The sequence below is a fragment of the Neolamprologus brichardi genome, chromosome 6 (assembly GCF_056152115.1).
Source record: "Neolamprologus brichardi isolate AB-2024 chromosome 6, ASM5615211v1, whole genome shotgun sequence".
NCBI lineage: Eukaryota > Metazoa > Chordata > Actinopteri > Cichliformes > Cichlidae > Neolamprologus > Neolamprologus brichardi.
The window spans coordinates 7,942,217-7,963,891 of NC_142109.1; the positions used below are offsets into that span (position 1 = coordinate 7,942,217).

Here is a 21,675-nt window from a genome sequence, read left to right on the forward strand (position 1 = left end):
TTGACAAGGCCTATTAATGTCTCTGGAAAGGTCGTCATTTTGATGCAGGGAAAAAGAGCAGTTCAAAGAAATCGTTAAAAGCCCCAAAATACAATGGCATTAATGCCCATGATGAGTCCTGTCAGATGAGAGAAAGTAACATTTTATTAAATTAAAAATCACACAGAACAAAAACTAAGGTAATATATAAATATGTTTTATGTAAAAAAATTTAAAAGTTATCTAAGTTCAAACATTTTCACATTCTAAAAAGTGCGTTCTGTGAGCTGTCAAGCACTTTTCACACATGCGTCACACATGACTGAAGCTGATAAGGCAAAACCACAGGAAGGGTGTTTGTGTTCATGTACCAGTTTTGTCAGCATTTGAATTTCTTTTTAGAGACAGCTCATGAAGTTCAAAAATATTTTAGGGAGGGCCAACACCAAAACAGCTAAGCAAACAAAACCAACCAAAACGTGCTAGAGCTCAGAGCAGAGGCCTGTACCATGAATCAGGACTTGGAGATTAGGGTAACATCAGCTTTAAGCCTGGGTAACTTTGTTGCAGACAGGCTGTACAAGTATTTTTAAGTATAACATAAAATTAACAAGAAAAATACATATATTGCAAACAGGTTAAATTGCGGTTTATCAGACATATATTATTTTCAAAATAGAATAATAATGTTGGTTTAACCTAAGGTAACTAAATACACTCAACATAATAAGTTTAATGAGTTGTCCTAATGCTATCTAAGTACCAACAACAATGTACATGGAAAGCGCCTTGAGGCAACTTTTGTTGTGATTTGGCGCTATATAAATAAAAATGAATTGAATTGAAATCTACACTTATTCAAACACATATTCAGTGGAAAATACACTCACGTCCACATCCTTCTTCAAAGGTCTTATGTATGCAAATGTGTAGGACTGCTGTCTTACATTTGGGCAATATCTCTAAAATTAGAAACATCCTGTTGCACAGTGGTCCCCAACCCCCGGGCCTCGGACTGGTACCGGTCCGTGAGTCGTTTGGTACCGGGCCGCGAGAGTTGAGGCTCAGGTGTGAAATGTATAGTTTTCAGGGTTTTTATTGGTTTTCAGTGTTATTTTGTTATCGTTTTTATCGTTTACTCGGTTTTCCTGGGTCTTTTCACGTGTGTTATGAATAAATTTTCTTTTTTTCGTTACCGGTACTGGTTTTATTTTGTTGTATTTATCCGCGACACCTTAAAGGCCGGTCCATGAAAATATTGTCGGGCATAAACCGGTCCGTGGTGCAAAAAAGGTTGGGGACCGCTGCTGTAGCAGAGTGAGGCTGAAAAACTAGTTTCATTATTATCAAGTTGTCCTAAAAACAGCTGAAAAGTCTTCAGTTGATCCAAAATTCTTCAGTAAGAGTCCTTCTCATCAAATAATCAGGCCCCATCTTTTCTTAAAAACCTTATAGAACTGTATTACCCCATTACAGCACTTGCTCTCAGACTTACTTCTGGTTCCTCGAGTATTTATAAGTAAAATGGGAGGCAGAGCATTCAGTTTTCACGCCCCTCTTCTGTGGAACCAGATTTGGGAGAGAGACACCATCTCTACTTTTTAAGATTAGGCGTAAAAGTTTCATATAGTTAGGACTAGATCAGGTGACCCTTAGTTATGCTGCATGAGGTCTAGGCTGATGGGGGATTCCCATGATGCATTGAATGATTTTCCTTCTCTCATCCATTTTACTCTCACTATGTGTTTCTACACCTCTCTGCATTTGATTATGAGTCATTGTTAATCTCTGAGTCTCTTCCACAGCATGTTATTTGTCTTGTCTCCCTCTCCCCAAACCCTACTGGCTCCTGAGCCTGGTTCTGCTGGAGGTTTCTTCCTGTTAAAAGGTTTTTCCTTGCCCCTGTCAGCTCCCGTTCCATATACTTTAAATCTCATTGCTCTTCTGTCATCCTGCCTGTCAGACTCTCATTTGTGTAACCTTTGTCTCACCGCTTTCCCTCAGAGCTCCATCCTCCAGCCTCCTCCTGGGGGGACATGCCCAGAACTCCTCTCCCAGGAGGCGTCTTGTCAGATGCCTGAATCACCTCAACTGGCTCCTTTCGATGTGAAATCCCTTCTCCCATCACTCGTGAACACATCCATGATATTCAAAAAAACTTCTCCACTTGGGGCAGGTACTCGTCCCTGACCTGGAGTGGCACTCCACCTTTTTCCAGTTGCATTGGAGGTTCTCATTCCCAGCGCTTCGCACTTGGCTGCAAACCACTCCAGTGTGAGCTGGAGGCCGTCACCTGATGAAGCCAATAGAACAACATAATCTGTGAAAAGCTAAAGTGAAATTCTGAGACCACCCAAGTGAAAGCTTTCCTGGTCTAGAAACATTTGCTTCAGCTTTGTGAAAAGCTCTGATAGTTTTAAATGTGAATACTGGACAGAGGGAGAGGTGGTGTTTATGATGTCCAAGATAACAGGACCTGTAGCTTCTCGTTCCAGTGAAGGGTGCTCAGTCTGAGCAATTCACCTCAGGTGAACCTTGGAAATGACCAGAAATCTTCATTATTCTGATCTTTGGTGTCAGCAGACCCGGGCCTAAGTGGTTCGGGATTCATCTCCCAAACTGACTCTCTAGTCAGAGTTTCCAGAACATACGGCTCTGTCTCTACACATCCAGCTGAGCGCATGCTGTGTATGTCTAATTTTAAGATTTACTTTTTTAACAGTCAGATAACTTTTATAAATGCTTTATGTCAGAGGGAAAAAATGGATTTTAATGAAGCTTAAAAGATGAGATATAAGTGATACGTCTGCAAATCTGCATATTCACTGTTTGTTAATTTTATCTTGTGTTTTTGTTTTATTGTTCTTCATTTTGTCATTTTTCCATTATATGTTTTATCCTATTGTAAAGTGTCCTTGGGTGTCTTGAAAGGCGCTTTATGAATAACATTTATTGTTATCATCATTATTATTCTTATTATTATTATTATGTGAGGGTCTTTCTATTCTACTAGTGTCAGCATCTGAACAGACTATAACCAGTCAAGGGCTGACTTACAAAACTCTTGTCCTTACTTTTCCTTTAATGCTCTGTTAAAAAAGTGCAACGCTCCATACTTACTCACATTATGTAAGGTCAGTTGAAAGAATATTCTGCAGAGGGATACACGAGAACCTCCCCAGGAAGCAGACCTGACCTGCTTCTGTCATGCCTCTTGTTTGGTGATTTTACAACACCCACTTTCACTGAAGGCATGGCTGTTATAACAAAACGAGTGGATGCAGTGCTGAGGGAGAAAGAAAACAAACAAAACACAGCCTCGACTGTCACCATTGCTCTCTGCAACAGAAAAGCAAAACTGGGAACTCAGAGCTCATTCCCTTTCCATCCACGTTTGGACTTCATGTTTGATCATTTTCACACTTTTGATTTCCAAAAATCTATCTGGGACAATGTTTTTCCATTTTATTCTTCTGGTTTTCCTACTCACTTTTCTGTGCACCCACCAAGTGTCCAGCTTTGGTAAGTGAAATGTTTTCCAGCTATAAAAAGATACACAGACGGTTTATGGCATAAACAATTTATTGCATCTTTCGTTATTTCATATCATACAGCTGCTAAATGTTAGCCTGATGAACTCAGAGGCATTTTTACAAGTAATCTAATGCAGAAGGATTGCATATTTATTTTCTTCTATTTTTTCTATTTTTCTTTTGAAAAGATGATCCAGTGAAATAGCCGAAATCCCACCTCATCTTCAGGTTGCTGCTCTCTGTTGGCCCCTTTCAGCTCATATTTGGATGAAAGACTTTATAATAAATAACTTTAAGCATATAGGACATAAACTGCAACAACACAGGCAGCTGTGAATAAAGTGTACATGGGCTCTATCACAAAATCAGGAGGATGTGTGCTCATCTTCCAGCACCACAGAGGATGCAAATATCACTCAGTATAAACCAGTGAAACGGCGCGGCCCTGTACTGTATCTTCACCTCGGAAAAATTAAACCAGTCGAAATACCAAATGAGGCCAACAGTGGCTCGATGAAGCCATTCTCCACAAGGACTTTCCATGAAGTTCGTCTTGGCTGTGCAAGCAAAGAAGAATAAACCTAGCCAAGTGCAGATGAAGTGAGCGAAGATGAACCAGGGTAGCACGGAGGCGAAAAGAACGAGGGCAGTGAGACGACAAGAAATGAGTACCAGTGTCACGGCCTTTTAAGTTCTGGCGTTTATTTCGTTGAAAAATATAAACAAAAATCAACCCAATAATTTCAAACATAAACGAAAGTTAACTTAATCTGATTTAAGAAGTTCAATTTTAAACCCTCCCGTCGTCCCATCTGATATTTGGTAAATAAAACTTTTCCACCACACCCTCCAGGGTGCTCTTAATCCCTTAATTAATTAAAGGGTCCAGAAGTAAACAAACTAATCACGTTTACAAACCTTTTCCAAAAGTAAAATTAATTACTGTCACGGCTGGGGCAGCAGTCGTGTGGTGCTGCAAAGAAGGACCCAAAATTCAGGCACTTCCTGTGATGCACTGGAGCTTTATTGTGGACGGGGAAAATAACAAAAGCGAGGACAGAACTAAACATAAACCTAAACTGAGGAAACTAATAACAAACCAAACCCGAAACCATTACTCACGGAATAACACACAGGGGGGAAACATATGGAGTTGATATGGGGATGAGAGCGGAGACTGGAGAGAGAGACGAGATTACCAAATAACACAGACGGAGCGACGACGAGCAGAAGCAAACACACAGTAGAAATACACACCAGGTAATTAGGAAAAGACACGCAGGGGTGGACACAGCTGAAACTAATGGCTATAACGACACACAGACCTTCCATCAGTGTGAATGTGTATATAAATCCGGTATCTGAACACAGTGAAATATCTTCATTTTCAACATATTTATGGCTGTGATGAACCAGCATCTCTCTCATGTGTTCTACTACGTGTGACATGACGGTGATAAGTCTGCACACAGACGTCGTGTCGATGGCGCTGTGGTGAGGTCAGAATAACTAAGAGCTGATTACGCTCAAAACTGAGACTTTTTTTCTGATTGTAAACAGCCTTTAAAGTTAAATGTTGCTACCAGGGGCGTCACAGTGGAGGCAAAAGTGATGCTCAGATAAAGACACCCAAGGAGCCAAAGCAAGGAGGCAGCCGCAGGTCTCTCTCTTAAGGATGTAACACAAGATGAGCTCATACAGTGGCAATTAAACGTTATTAAAACAGCAAATAGCTTTTATCGGTGTGGTTGGTTTCAAGGTTGATTTAAAAAATTGCGTTCTTTTCTAAACAGAGGAGAGTTCAGCTTTTTTCATTATATATATATATATATATATATATATATAAAACACAGAAAACGAAATTGGGCAAAAAGACGTGATAGAGGCGGATGGAAGTGAAGAGAGCGTGGAAAATAAAGGTATACCACAGATAAGAGCTTTTGCGTAAGTGGTGAAAATGGTTTTCGGGCCTGTTTCAAGCATTATGGGGTTAGTATCCTTGGGCAAGATACTAACCCCATGTTGCCTGTTGTGGTGGTCAGAGGGCCCGGTGGCGCCAGTGTCCGGCAGCCTCGCCTCTGTCAGTGCGCCCCAGGGCAGCTGTGGCTGTTGCCAGTGTGTGAATCGCTGTGTCCCAATTCAGGGACGGTGGGTGTGGATAATTTTGCCGCAAAATACGGCAGAAGGGAGCGGCCGAAAAGTGAACTGTCAAAAGTAAGTACTGAACATGACGTCACTTATTCATGTGCGAATGTTTAATAATGAAGAACATTAAAACATTGCTGTTGGCCACATGTCGGCAAAGTTGTGTGACATTAGAGATGTTTGTACTTTCAGCATTAACTTGGTTTTGAAGCCTCTACTTCTAAATATATATATATATATAGTCGACCTTAATCTTACAGAGAATCTGATGATTTTATGGATAATTAAAGTCAGTCATATATCCACAAACACAACAAGCTGAAAGTCAGTGTGAGATATATATATATATATATATATATATATATATATATATATATATATATATATATATATATATATATATATATATATATATATATATCATAATAATCTGACAATACTATAATATTGGCCATATTATATTTACATTACCATAGTGAGATGACTTTAGTCTCATGAACAACATTAACTAATTATTATTTACTAGCTAATCTTAAATGACTGTTCAGTACAGAAATGAAGCCCTTGAATCATGTTTTACAGTCCTGTGGTCTCAGCCTCAGATACTCAACTAATCAAAGTGATGTCATGACAAAAATGATTGACCAACAAAACAATTTTCTCCTTCATTTATGTCACACAAAGCTGTATGTAACGTGTCTCGCGGTTAGTATCATGGTTGCTAGGCAACCTGAACAGCGCGACGAAGCATATACCGTCCCATTTCACAAGCCTCTCACTTCCGCACTTCTCGTACTTATAGTACGCACCGTACGTAGTACGAGTAGTGCGCGTACTTCAAGCGTGCAGACCCTGAAATGGGACATAGCCAATGTGTGTGTGAATGGGTGAATGACTGAATGTAGTGTAAAGCGCTTTGGGGTCCTTAGGGACTGAGTAATACACATATATATACAAATGCAGGCCATTTACCATTTACCATTAAAGGAGAGAGACGTCATGACGTCAGAAACTCTGACAGCCCGTTCTTTGTGGGCGTTACCTATTTTCAATGAGCCAATATGGAACGTTGTTGTGGGCGGGGCCTGGTTCAAAGATGAAAGGCAAGAGAACCAGGCCGTGACGTCACATTCAACTCAAGTCCATAAATTGCAGGTGAAACCCACACTGGACCAGCACGTTTCTTACTTATAGTCACGAGCGATTCACTGGATGAGATTTTGTTCTGCTACCCTCAGTCACATTTGAATGTCTGATTCATTGTAACATTGTAGCTTAAATGTCAAAAATGAGTGACCAACAAGCAAAACCAGAATTAGTGTGCACTCTGCCAGAGAGCACACTGGGCGACCTAGAGGTCGAGGGGGAAGAAAATTTAAAAGTCCTGGAGGAACAGAAAGTGGTGAAGGACACAAAAGAAATGCAGTACAAAGTGGACGAGCAGACAGAACCATTAGCTGAGGCTGAGACAGAGAAAAAAGACACGGCAACCCCAGATTCCTCCTCAAAGTTGTGTGTCAACAAAGTTGTTCAGTTGATGGTTTCAAATGCCACAGAAAAAGCTGAACTGAACCAAGTGAAAAATGCACTTGAAGAAATGAACAAACTGGCAAAAAAAGAGTGTGAAGAGGCCAAAAAAGCAGTGAATGAAGCGCAGACGGCACTGTCAGAGGAGAAGACAATGGTAGAGGACGCAAAGAGACAAACTGAACAGGGAAAACAAGTGTTAGAAGAATTGCAGTCTGAATTCAAAGATGAGACCAACCAGGCTGAAGTATCAGCTTTGGAAAAGACACTGAAGCTGCAGAAAAAGGTGCGCGTCAACTGGGTTATTCAGTTGGTGGTTTTACTGGCCAAAGAAAAAGTCTCCTCCAAATACAAGATCTTCACAGAGCGCCTCACTCCTGACTGCATCAGCCATCGTCTGGTTGAAAAAATCTGGCCTGAAGTTGAGGAGAAACACTTGAATTTATCCCACGACAGCATTTTTAATGTGGGCAAGGCCATTCTCAAGGATCTTTGCAAAACATACAACTGCAAAGAAAACCTTTTGATTTTTAATCTGAGGGAACAGCTTGACAATATTACCGTCTCAATCTTCACTAAACACCTGTTGGCATTACCAGCAAGAGTACTCAGTGTCTCTCAAGACAGGCAAGAGTACAAGGAAGTTGTAAAAAATGTGACCAAAGATCTGGTAATGCACGCCATCAACGAGGGAAATGAGACGATGACAATGAATCCAGTAGCATCTGAGTTTATTGTAGAGAGGCTTTTCCAGAAGATCTGGAACAAAATTTTGTCAAAAAAGTACAAAATGTCCTTGGAGAACATTGGAGAACTCGCCCTGACAATATACAATGAACTCCATGACAGGTGGGATTCTCCAATACTCTTAATGTGGTCAAGAAACCCAGTGATGGATGAAGCAATCGTCAGCAGCTTCAAAAAACGTGCAAAATTGAGGAGCCAAAACATCATCTTTAGGGCTTTCTCATGTGCACGCTAAAATCTAACCAACACGTGCATGTGATTATGTGAGAAAACTCTTAAATTGGCTTCAAATATTCATTTTAATCGGGCTTTCTAAATTTAATTTTGAAACCAGAGTGGTTAAAAATAACTACTCTTCTTTTCCCAACTTCCTTCCCTCATCACCAACTGGCCGAGGCAGATGGCCACCCCATCCCAGAGCCTGGGTCTGCCGGAGGTTTCTCTCTTTTAAAAAGTGAGTTTTTCCTTCCCACTGTCACCAAAGTGCCTGCTCTAGGGGATTGAAGTCTTTGTGCATTATTGTAGGGTCTTGACTTTACATTATAAAACACCATGAGGGAAGTGTTGTTGGGATTTGGTGCTGTTTCTTAACTCAAAAAGTCCAGTTACAACAGGATATTTTGATTTAAAAAACAAAAAAACAAAAATGAAAAAAAAAAATAAAATAAAATGAAAAAAAAAACTTTGAATTTGTGCTTTGTTTCATTTACTGTTTAAGAAGCTTGTTCTTCCTGCAACTTTTAAAAACAACAAACAACAAATAGCTGAGCTGTTGGATTTACTAAGTGCATCCAAGAATACAAACAAGCAGTCCTCACACACATTTGAGAAAAACTGAGAGACCTTTGAATCTTTATAGCTTACTGAATATTCATCTCTTTACTTTGTCTGCATGTGTCCACTTTTTTTCTTTTCTATTTGTATTATTCTCATTTCAAAGACATTCAAAGCTATTTGGAGACATGCAGAGTTCCTTAAAGATGAACCTAATATAATTACACGAGTTGTATAACTGAGGTAATCACTCTTTCCCCCACAGTCCTACGATTTTTCCCTTTTTCTGTAAAGCAATGCAAATACATTTTTAATACTTTCAGTCACGTTTTTAATATTCATACAGGAATAAACTACAACAGAAACACAGTCACAAATATAGGCCATAAATATACAGACACCATATTTACATACACATTTAGTACAAATATAATGTTTAAAAGGATTCTGATTCTTCAAGTGATAAACATTTGACTTTGATTTCCAGGAATTTTCCACTGTGAGATTAATGGAAAGTGTACATTGCACATAGTGACAATGAATGACGGACCCGACCACACAGATCGCACTTTACTACACTTTTTACTCAATTTTTGTCTCTTCCAACCCTCAGCCCCAGCTGCCAGCTACACACACACAACAACAACATAACCTCAGGTCCCAGCACATCTTTTGCAGGGGAGGGGTGATGAACTGATGGAGCTCCGCTGTGTTAGCCTCCCCCGCAAGCGTGCCACAAACCAGGTCCTGCTACACACATTATATTTCCACAAACACAGATCAAAGTGAAGGAAGAAAAAACGCAAACTAATCATGAAGCTACAGAGCCCCTTTACTGATATGGGTAAGGAAGGTCTTTATTGCATGGCCACATGTTGATGTGTCACGGCGTTTAACATGAAACTATGAAAAACTAGGTACAACTAAGACAGACTGTGAAAAACTATAATCAACTATGAACACACTGGATGTGTTCATAGTTGTGTGACTGAAATGAAACATGACGTCACAGGGAAAGTCAAACTAACACCAACGAACAAGAACACATCAGACTCCTTCAAAATAAAACAGAAACATGAAGAATAATACAGTTATCAACAAAAAAAACTAAAATAGACAAAACACTGGGTCGCAGATCCAGTACTGTGACACACATACAGCAGTTTACACAGTCAGATGCCTGCCATCTACCAGCTAACTGTGTGAAGAGGAAAAATTGTTATAAATGTCTGTTTTTTGTTGACACGCATGCTCAGTGTTTAGTACCTACGGTTCATCCAGTGCTAATCACAGTGAGACTGATCTCATGGACAGTCATATAAACCTTCTTGTCTGGTAGGTGGGATGGCAGACTCAGTCACTGCTGACAATAATTTTATCCTAATTTAACCTGTTAGATTCTTTAGAAAAGATGATCTCTTCACATGTAAACAACAACTATTTAATACAGATTTAATAATTAAAGCCTCTCATTTAATTTAATGACTGATGTCTTGAAATTGTTTGACACACAGTGAAATGATTTAATGCACAGCAGAAAGTGCATATTCAATTTCATCTCCACATTAAGATGAGTAATGCCTTGAGACATTATATCTGTGGCTAAATCAGACAAAGGTCAGAGTGCTACAAAACACAGCCACGCGATCTAGATGAAAACATTCTGCATGACTCGGTCTCTTTCTAGTCGTCCTGTGGATGTCAAGTGCACGTCAGGAGTTCTCAGCCAGCTTCCTCATTCTTTTATTGCAGTGTGCTGATGGGGAGGATGGAAGGTGGTCTGCAATCTTTGGTGCAGGGACAAACATATAAAATCCCACCTCATCTTCAGGTTGTTGCTCTGTGTTGGACCCTATGAGCTCATCTTTTTCAGGGTTTGGATGAAAGACTATAATAAATACATTTAAGTATTAGACATAGGACGTAAACTGCAACAACACAGGCAGCTATAATTAAAGCTGACATGGACTCTTTTACAAAATCAGGATGATGTGTGCTCATCTTCCAGCACCACACAGCACAGAGGATGCAAATATCAGTCAGATGAAGCAGGGCAGCACGGAGGCCAAAAGAGCGAGGGCAGTGAGACGAGAAGAGAAGAGCACCAGGTTCCAGATGAAGTAGATGACTGATGAGGTTATGTTCTGGTTTTCTTTGGCAGGCAGGAAGGAGCGCAGCGAGTGATGGTAGGCCGTCACATTGAAGGTGATAGCCGAGGCCGAGCCGACGGCTTTTAGAACTGACGGAGAATGAGAGGCAGCGTTAGAACAAGCAAAGAGAAATGTTGTAAAGTGTGCCACTCCACACAAAGACAAGCAAATCTGGAAAAGTCCCAAAATCAGCAGACTTTTAATGCATCATAACTTTGGTATATTAAGAGAAATTTTAGGTTCAGGTTGTAAATATTTTGATCTTTGAAGTACATAAAAAATAAAGAGAAAATGATCTAAATATCCTAGTGTAATGGCTGTGTGCTGCACCAATTAATAAAAATATCAACTAAACATAATTACCTGGCACATAGGTGTGGAAACTAACTCGAATTATCTATGGAGATTTGCAGTTATTAAATAAAGAGCTAAATTGGTGCTGGGCTGAGCTATTTAGATCATTTTCTCTTCACTTATCTTAGTAAAATGATCAGGGAAGCTGCTGCAATTTTGCCTGACCACATTTTTATGACTGCTATAGTTACCTGTTCTTTCATAATATAGCATAATATAGTGTGTTTCATGGATTTAAAGGACTGTGCACTTTTGCTGGTTTGTTAAAAATGATGTAGCCACCAGTGGAAAATATGTATCGTCCATTATAACCAAAGGTTGACATTGTTTGAACATAATGGCCATCACAAGCAAACACCAGAATCTGAAATGAAATGACTAAACTAGAAATTTGAAATTTGTACTTAAGCTGAACAAAATAAACCAAAGGCATCAGCAAGACATTTATTGAGGCAAAGATACAGAGATGCACAGTTTGATGATTAAATGCCAATGACCCATCAAATCACAACAAGATCCCAGCAGTGATAGGATTTAGGATGGGACTTCCCCAGAGATGAAGATGGAGGCTTGGATGGAGCTCTGAGGGAAAGCGGTGAGACAAAGGTTATACAAACGAGAGTCTGACAGGCAGGATGACAGAAGGGCAATGAGATTTAAAGTATATGGAATGGGAGCTGATTGGCTCACACAAGGTGGGCAAGAAAATGACTGGAATATAGTAATGAAGTCAGCAATGAAACAAAGGCTTGAGAGCTATCAGTCCATAAAGAGAGATAAGAAGAGAGCCTGTAATAAGGCTCAGAGGTAATTGGAGGCCAGGAGAAGCTATTATACAAAGTTTAGAGAACAACGTTTTTGTAAAGACGAACAGAAATGTGGATATAAATGGAAAAGAGTTTGTTACCACCACCAGCTCTATGTCATGGCTTACCAGGACTTTTATGAGGTAAAAAGATGACATCAGAGTCAAAACTGATGTACGACAAATAGCTTGATGATGACCAGCAGCTCAGTTATTAAATATTGAGGAAACCTGGTTGCAGAAGTAGCAGCATCTATTCCAATAGTGTGACCTGAGCATAATTCAAGGGGCTGATACCCCACCTGAGAAGCACTTTTTAAAAAAAAAAAATACTAAGAATTTAAACATTGAGTGATTGACAAGAGTTGAAAAGAAAGGAAAAGATGTAAGTAAGGAAGTAGTTGTTGATTGAAGTCTGATGAAGCTACAGAGCAAAGTGGAGTCCCCCCAACCAAAAAATAAGACCAGTCATACCGTGGCAGGGAGAAACAACTCTAATGTCACATGACATTAGCTGCAGCTCAACGTTAAAGACAGACTGACGAAATGCATGAACAGAATATGGAGAGGAGAAGGTACTGAGAAGGATACAGATTGAAACTGATGGCAAAAAGGCTTCAGGAAGACTTGAAGATGTCAGGAGAGACAAGACAAAGCCTCGAATAAAAGCCTGAGGGCCATCAGAGGCAAGGATAGTTAAACCAGAAGTGGTGATAATCCTCACAAGGCCATCAGAAGGACAGATCTATTACAGAGACCGGAAACTGATGGAGGTCAAATAACAAAGTGTTTGTGAATAAGAGCAGAAATGCGAATAAACATGAAAAAGAGGTTTACAAAAAGGTTTGACAGCTGTTGAATGCCAGGAGAGAAACATTTTGGACTGTTAACTGTTTCTTAAGTGTTACAGCATAAACTTCTCTTATGGCTGTTCATGCTTTAGCAAAGTAATTAAGTAAAAGATAAACAACTAAATGACAGAAAAGTTCTCTTTATTTACTACTATAAAATACTATACTATAAAAAATGACAATGGGTCCACAGTAAGAAAAAGTATCTGATGACCCATCATAGAGGAAGGAGATCCTAGCAGGGACAGGAGTTAGAACAGGATCCCCAGAAAGTGAATAAGATCAATCTTACCGTTTCAATGAAGTCTGACTGTATAGAATCTAAAACACATGAATTATTAACAGCAATATTTCCAGAAGAACCGAATATAGACATAACACCAACTGAACTGAATGACGGTGAGACGAGGGAACTGAAGCAAGTGTCCTGAAGCAAAATAGAACAGAGGACAAGGCTTGAGTGTGGATACACATGGATACAGAAGTATGATGGAATTGAATCGGATACATGAAGAATAATCTGCTGCTTATCAGGATTACATATGTGGAAGTGATGAAGTGGAAACGCTTTGCAACGCTCCGACTTTATTCATTTAACAGCTTTTGAAATTTGACAATGGAACAGCACAAACAAAGCAAACTTTGTGAGCTAAAATGACTAAAAGTCCCTTTTATGTTGCATCTTGAGTAGAAAAGGACATAAAATTCAAGATACTGAGCAGTGAGGACACATTTTAGTCCAAGGGCAACCCTTATCTAATTCAACTTGAGAGGAAAAGTGGCATCATCGAATAATCCCCAGAAAATGTGCAGACATTGTGGAGTGTTGTGTATGAGATGTATTAACGACTTAAAGTTTGAGTGAAAATAGCCTGCATTATCAAACAGAAAATGATTAAGGAGAGAATCAGACAACAGATGAAGAACAGAGGGGACATTTATCTAGCAGAGACCTTTGAAGACCCCGTGGGCCCAGTTTCAACATTACATTTAAACAAAGAGATAGAAAAATGGGGAGACCTTACCTTGGAAATGTGCTTTTTCCAAACAACAAGTTTATTTACAGACAGTTACAAGCTGCTCATCAGAATCAGTATCAAAAATACATATTAACCATTCAGTCATTTATTCAGCTGTCACTAATGATAATTTTACTGAGTTTATATGGGGTGGAGTTGACTGTAGAATTGTGATGAGGTGGGGTCGGGGTTGGGTAAAGAAAGGAAAGGAGAATCATTTATACCAGGCAAATTAAAAACACCAAAACACTCACAATGAACTTAATTTGTGAAATAATATTGTGATTGATCTTCAGTGACTCATTTTCCAGGAAGTATCTGACAACACTCACCTTGTACATCAATGTTAAACTGCTTGGTGACAGTCCCTACTGTGCTGCTCACAGTGCAGATATGCACAAAGCCGACAGATTTAATAGTGAGAACGCTGCCACTGTAGGAAGGACTATTTGTTGGGCGTGTCCAGGTGTATGAGGGGCTGGGGTTTCCCACAGTGGAGCAGTTCAGGTGTAGAGTGTCTCCTTCTGTGATTGTGATCACATCTGGATTTGGTGGCTCCTTTAGCTCAGGCCCATCTGTGAGATTATTGAAGAAATATATTAGCAAAATTGACTTCGATTACTAATTTATGCACATATTTGTTCTTTTTTAAACATCATGACATCATTTATTTGATTTCTGCTAAACTCTGTACAATATCTGAATCAATGTATAATAAAAATGTATTTTTTTAATAAAAGCAAAAAACAAAAAATGACACAAATATAATCTAAAGAAATATTCATTTTTTTGTCTGTGAAGGTTCTCAGTCATCCAGGTCATCGTAGTCAAAGGAGCTTGCAAAGAAAAGCGTCTGGACTTCTTTAAGTTACTTGAAGACGTTTCACCTCTCATCCGAGAGGCTTCTTCAGTTCTAAGGTCAAATGGTGGAGAGTCCCAGATATAAACCTGGTGGGAGTGTCCCCCCACAGAGGGACAAAAGGACCCCCTGATGATCCTCTAATCGCCTGAGCCAAGGTGTGGAACTGGGTGTGGGTCCCAATCAGCCAGAGTTTCGGGTGAGTTCATTGTGAAACCTGGCCCCACCTTATCATGCGAATTCCTGAGGTCAGATGGCCCAGGGTGTGAGTGGGCGTTAAGGCGTCTGGGAAGGGATCTCAAAACTGGATTATAGATGGCAGAGAGTTGGTGTCGTAAACCACCGCCTCTGTTCAAAGATGGTCGCTCACAGTGGACATAGATGGCTTCTTTCACTCCTCTTTCAAACCATCTGTCCTCTCTGTCCAAAATGTGAACATTGGCATCCTCGAAAGAGTGTCCTTTATCCTTAAGATGCAGATGGACAGCTGAATCTTGTCCTGTGGAGGTGGCTCTTCTGTGTTGTGCCATGCGCTTGTGAAGTGGCTGTTTGGTCTCTCCAATGTAGAGGTCTGGGCATTCCTCGCTGCACTGCACAGCATACACCACATTGTTAAGTCTGTGTTTTGGCGTTTTGTCTTTCGGGTGAACCAGTTTTTGTCTGAGTGTGTTGCTGGGTCTGAAGTACACCGGGATGTCATGCTTGGAGAAAACCCTCCTGAGTTTCTCTGATACACCGGCTACATAGGGGATGACAATGTTGTTGCGCCTGTCCTTCTTATCCTCCCTCGCTGGTGTCTGATCTTCTTTTCTGTGCCTCTTTGCTGACTTTAAAAACGCCCATTTAGGATAGCCGCACATTTTGAGTGCTTCCTTTACATGTGTGTGTTCCTTCTTTTTCCCTTCAGGCTTAGAGGGAACATGTTCTGCCCGGTGGTGTAGGGTCCTAATTACTCCAAGTTTGTGTTCCAGAGGGTGATGGGAGTCAAACAGGAGGTACTGGTCCGTGTGTGTGGGCTTCCGGTAAACTTCGATGTTGAGGTTGCCATTCTCTTCAATGTGCACAGCGCAGTCCAGGAAAGGCAAACAGTCATCCTTTGTGTCTTCCCTGGTGAACTTGATGTTTTTATCCACAGCGTTAATGTGCGCAGTGAAGGATTCCACTTCTTGTGTCTTGATTTTGACCCAGGTGTCGTCTACATATCTGTACCAGTGGCTGGGTACTCTTCCTTTGAAAGAGCCAAGAGCCTTGCTTTCCACTTCCTCCATGTAAAGGTTGGCTACAATAGGTGACACGGGGGAGCCCATGGCACAGCCATGTTTTTGTCTGTAATAGCCTTCGTTGTATTTGAAATATGTAGTGGTGAGGCAGAGGTCTAACAGTGTGCAAATCTGATCGGGTGTGAAGTTGGTCCTGTCCTCCAAGGAGTTGTCTTCTTGTAGTCGTTTTCTGACAGTCTCCACTGCCTCCGTGGTGGGTATGCACGTGAAGAGAGAAACTACATCAAAGGACACCATGGTTTCATCTGGGTCCAGGGTAAGTTTCTGGACCTTGTCAGTGAAATCGGTGGAGTTCTTGATGTGGTGTGGGGTGTTCCCCACGAGAGGAGCAAGGATGGTAGCAAGGTGTTTTGCAATGTTATAAGTGGCTGAGTTTATGCTACTGACTATGGGTCTGAGTGGGACAGCTTCCTTGTGGATTTTTGGAAGTCCGTAAATGCAGGGTATGGCATCCCCTGGGTAAAGGCGGTGATAAGTAAGGCGGTCAATGATTTTGTCCTTTTCCAAGTCTTGAAGGCAAGCTATAACTTTCTTTTTGTAGCTGCTTGTGGGGTCTCGCTTTAAGGCTTCGTAGGTATTGTTGTCACTGAGGAGAGTAGTGATCTTTGTATGGTAATCTGTAGTGTTTAGGACCACGGTGCATCTTCCCTTATCCGCTGGTAAAACAGTGATGTTGTGGTCTTTGCTCAGGGAAGCGACGGCCTTCTTTTCCTGTATTGTGAGGTTAGACGGAGGGACTTTGGCACTGGAGAGGGTGGCTGAGACTTTCATCCTGATTTGCTCTGCTTCTGTCTGTGATAATTTATTAATCCGAATGGCAGATTCTGTGGCTGTGATGAGGTCCACTATGGGCAACTGTTGTGGAGAAATGGCAAAATTGAGACCTTTGGCTAATACTCTCTTTTCAGGTTCAGTGAGATTCCTGTCTGAAAAGTTCTTGACCCATTTCTCCTGACTGTCTTCAGGTGTGTTTTCTTCTATGGGTTGTGTAGGTTCAGATTCAGAATGAGGAGTGTGTGTTTTTGAAAGCAAGGTGTGAAATTTCCTGCGTTGTCTTTCTTTTCCTTTCGAGTGTTGGGCCCGCTGAGCCTTGTCCACAAACTTGTAAACCTCTTCTAAGATTGGAGAGGGTAGAAGGGTTTCCAGTTCCTGCAGAGTCTGGCTGATCTTGATCTGGAGGGCATCTATAGTGAAATGGACCTGTCTTATCCTTTCACTTAAAAGGTGATTTTGCGCTCTCTGTAGAATCAAGTCTGCTCTGTATCCCCTGACAGTGGATCCAAGGCGCAGGCTCTTGGGAACAACTCTGGTTTGTCTGCATCTTAGGTTGAAACGGAGATGGTTCCTATAATCCGCTAGTTTCCTTGATTCCCTTTCATACTCCCGCACCAGTTGAAGGGTGTTCCTCCCAAAATGTACGGCAATATGTCTGTGAAGGTTCTCAGTCATCCAGGTCATCGTAGTCAAAGGAGCTTGCAAAGAAAAGCGTCTGGACTTCTTTAAGTTACTTGAAGACGTTTCACCTCTCATCCGAGAGGCTTCTTCAGTTCTAAGGAAAAATGGTGGGGAGTCCCAGATATAACCCTAGTGGGAGTGTCCCCCCACAGAGGGACAAAAGGACCCCCTGATGATCCTCTAATCGCCTGAGCCAAGGTGTGGAACTGGGTGTGGGTCCCAATCAGCCAGAGTTTCGGGTGAGTTCATTGTGAAACCTGGCCCCACCTTATCATGCGAATTCCTGAGGTCAGATGGCCCAGGGTGTGAGTGGGCGTTAAGGCGTCTGGGAAGGGATCTCAAAACTGGATTATAGATGGCAGAGAGTTGGTGTCGTAAACCACCGCCTCTGTTCAAAGATGGTCGCTCACAGTGGACATAGATGGCTTCTTTCACTCCTCTTTCAAACCATCTGTCCTCTCTGTCCAAAATGTGAACATTGGCATCCTCGAAAGAGTGTCCTTTATCCTTAAGATGCAGATGGACAGCTGAATCTTGTCCTGTGGAGGTGGCTCTTCTATGTTGTGCCATGCGCTTGTGAAGTGGCTGTTTGGTCTCTCCAATGTAGAGGTCTGGGCATTCCTCGCTGCACTGTACGGCATACACCACATTGTTAAGTCTGTGTTTTGGCGTTTTGTCTTTCGGGTGAACCAGTTTTTGTCTGAGTGTGTTGCTGGGTCTGAAGTACACCGGGATGTCATGCTTGGAGAAAACCCTCCTGAGTTTCTCTGATACACCGGCTACATAGGGGATGACAATGTTGTTGCGCCTGTCCTTCTTATCCTCCCTCGCTGGTGTCTGATCTTCTTTTCTGTGCCTCTTTGCTGACTTTAAAAACGCCCATTTAGGATAGCCGCACATTTTGAGTGCTTCCTTTACATGTGTGTGTTCCTTCTTTTTCCCTTCAGGCTTAGAGGGAACATGTTCTGCCCGGTGGTGTAGGGTCCTAATTACTCCAAGTTTGTGTTCCAGAGGGTGATGGGAGTCAAACAGGAGGTACTGGTCCGTGTGTGTGGGCTTCCGGTAAACTTCGATGTTGAGGTTGCCATTCTCTTCAATGTGCACAGCGCAGTCCAGGAAAGGCAAACAGTCGTCCTTCGTGTCTTCCCTGGTGAACTTGATGTTTTTATCCACAGCGTTGATGTGCGCAGTGAAGGATTCCACTTCTTGTGTCTTGATTTTGACCCAGGTGTCGTCTACATATCTGTACCAGTGGCTGGGTACTCTTCCTTTGAAAGAGCCAAGAGCCTTCCTTTCCACTTCCTCCATGTAAAGGTTGGCTACAATAGGTGACACGGGGGTGTCACCTATTGTGACACTGGGTGACACCCAGTTCCACACCTTGGCTCAGGCGATTAGAGGATCATCAGGGGGTCCTTTTGTCCCTCTGTGGGGGGACACTCCCACTAGGGTTATATCTGGGACTCTCCACCATTTGACCTTAGAACTGAAGAAGCCTCTCGGATGAGAGGTGAAACGTCTTCAAGTAACTTAAAGAAGTCCAGACGCTTTTCTTTGCAAGCGCCTTTGACTATTCATTCTTTTATGCTCACAGTAGACTGTAACATTGACACTTTCTGATGTCACCACTGGAGGGCTCTGTGGTCCAGCTGGTCCCAGCTCCAGCTTGGTTTCGCACCAGTACTGGGATCCATCATCTTCTCTACTGGGGGTGATGTTCAGAGTGAAGGTCTCATTCACTGGTTTCATCTGTTCACTCCTGGACTGTAGGTGATCCAGTGCTGTGTTTCCTCTGTAGAAGGTCACAGTGAGGCTTTGAACAGGAGCTACGTTCTGTACGCTACACTGCAGGGTGTACTGCTGATTCTCAAACATCATCTCAGTGTGGTTTACAAAGCTGATGGAGACACTTTCTGGAGGCTCTGAGAAGACAGGGAAAGAACGAGTAACACAGGTAGATGTCAGTCAGTAACTGCTGAGAGCATGAATCCATCTAACTGGAAAGAAAGAGAAAGAAACAAAAAATGTAAAGAACAACACAGAATGCAAGCTAAAGACTTGTTAACAACAACTAAGGGGTTGAATCCATGTAACTTTATATTTACGCAGAGAAAGAGGTTGATTTGGGATTATGAATTATGAAAAATTCATTGGCAAGTGTCATGGTCTAGAGTACATATTTACATATTTACACAAAGAAATCGAATTCAGATTATAAATGACGCAATATTCACTAGAAAGTCTGATGTTATAAAGTAAGTACTTACGATAGATAGATAGATCCAGAGCGCTGCAGCACTGATCACCGGCATCATTGTTATAATAGCACATGACAGATATGCCCCATTCAGTCAGTCTGTCAATGGTCCAGAACATCGTGGTTCCATTTTTTGTACCTTTTCCCACAGCGTGCTCCAAACCAAACCCACTGCAGTCCTTCTGACATACAACACATGTAACATTGGCTGGGTCATTGTACTTCACTACCAGTGCAGATGGAGTGAACACAGGATACTCTATGCAGCTAGAACCTGTAAGAAACAAAGTATATATGTCTGAGATAATCAAGAAAACTGTAATGACACCAGTGCTTTATAATCCATCTTATGACTTTATATTTTACAATAATAATATATTTTATTGTTCAATCTCAAAATATCTGGATGTTTGGTGATTTAGCAGTAAAGTCAGAACAAATCTACAAAGAAAATAAACATTTATCTTGAATGAATGTATGTCACATTTGGACTAGATTTGAAAAAGATTTGTTTTATGCCATCATAACACAAAGTATCCTGATATGATAGCCTTCTCTTACCTGTGCATGATGTAGTTCTGATGTATGTTTTTTTACTCGCTTGTTTCAGAATAGTAACCAATTTATAACGTATTAGAATATTATCATTATAAGATTCAATGATAACCTTACGTATTATTCAGACATTCAACTAACAGCCATAGTAATTACTTGAAGTTTGTAAGTGTCAATCAAGATCTGCGGCTGCAGATCGTGAGTTTCTTTTGTGAGGACCTAAACATGGACAAAGGAAGGCAAAACTAGATTTTTAACAAAAAGCAAACCGTTTATTAAGGATGGTAGAAAGACATGACCAAAAACTGTCAAACCAAAATAACAGAGAAAACCTGGAACACTGGGAATACCTTGGAAACACACAGACACACAAGCCAGACTCCGACAGGAGACATGGGGATGACAGAGACTCAAGAGGAACCTAACACAAGAAACATAAACTAGGCAGAAAGTTAGAAACGTGTAACTAAACTTGGGGCTGACTCTAATGCTGGAATTGAATCCATCTTTAAAATAGAAACAGTCACAAAAACACAATAACCACAAGACACTGTGTCAAAAGACCCAGCACGCTGACCTTAAGGCTAACATTCAGCAGAATCAGGACTAAACAAGAACATCCCGAACACAGACAAAGCGTCTTAGCGTGCACAGAAAGGTGACTGAGGAGGCAACCAGAAGAATAAAATGGAAAAACATTATTCCCAGCTAGAGTTTTAGAAATAAAATGATCAAACATGAAACCCAAAGGTGTACAGAGAGGGAATCTGCCCTGCGAGTTCCCCGTTTTGCTTTTCTTCTGTAGGAGAACAATGTTGGCAGAGTAGCCTGTTTACCAAAAATACATCCGCTCTTCTGTTTTTTGCTTTTGTTTTTTTTGTTTTTCAATCTTCAAAGATAGTCAGCTGTGAAAGTGAAACTCTGTTTTTCTGAAGTCAGGGATTCAAGTCAAGTCTGTCTCCTGAGGAGGTTTTACAGTCCAGATCAAAAGTTTAAGAACACTTGCAAAATGACAAAAAAAATCATATTTAGCACTGTTAGATCTTAACAAGGGTCCAAGTATAGCTTAAAACAAGAAGAAATTGGAGTGAGACAAGGAGTGAGCATGCAATTTATTGAAAACTTAAACATGAAGCACGAAGACATTAATAAAATAATGTCTTCATGCGTGCTCTATCATCCAGGTATGTAATACCCAAAAGGTTGATTCTGTTCATCTGGACGTAGCGTTTTCAGTGGGAGAAACGTTTCATCATCCAAGTAACTTCTTCAGTCTCAGCTGACTGCAGGTTTCCCCAATCTTATAAACAGTACATTTGCACAATGACTGAACCAGCCCACTACATGAACAATGGGCTGTGAGGTCAGTTCCTAGATCATTAATA

General features: G+C 41.1%; 2 protein-coding genes across 2 annotated transcripts; one reads left to right on the top strand and one right to left on the bottom strand.

The window, feature by feature from the left end:
* Positions 1 to 6,798: 6,798 nt before the first annotated feature.
* On the top strand, positions 6,799 to 10,908 carry LOC148102477 (uncharacterized). The gene is made up of 2 exons (XM_087841593.1): positions 6,799 to 8,385; positions 10,867 to 10,908. The coding sequence occupies exon 1, from the start codon at positions 6,937 to 6,939 to the stop codon at positions 8,164 to 8,166; it is 1,230 nt and encodes a 409-aa protein (XP_087697719.1). The 5' UTR covers positions 6,799 to 6,936; the 3' UTR covers positions 8,167 to 8,385; positions 10,867 to 10,908.
* On the bottom strand, positions 10,418 to 20,989 carry LOC148102478 (cell adhesion molecule 4-like). The gene is made up of 7 exons (XM_087842402.1): positions 20,935 to 20,989; positions 19,746 to 20,027; positions 19,071 to 19,400; positions 14,217 to 14,459; positions 11,334 to 11,357; positions 10,727 to 10,774; positions 10,418 to 10,593 (listed from the first exon to the last, which is right to left on the bottom strand). The coding sequence occupies exons 1-7, from the start codon at positions 20,987 to 20,989 to the stop codon at positions 10,418 to 10,420; spliced, it is 1,158 nt and encodes a 385-aa protein (XP_087698528.1).
* Positions 20,990 to 21,675: the final 686 nt, after the last annotated feature.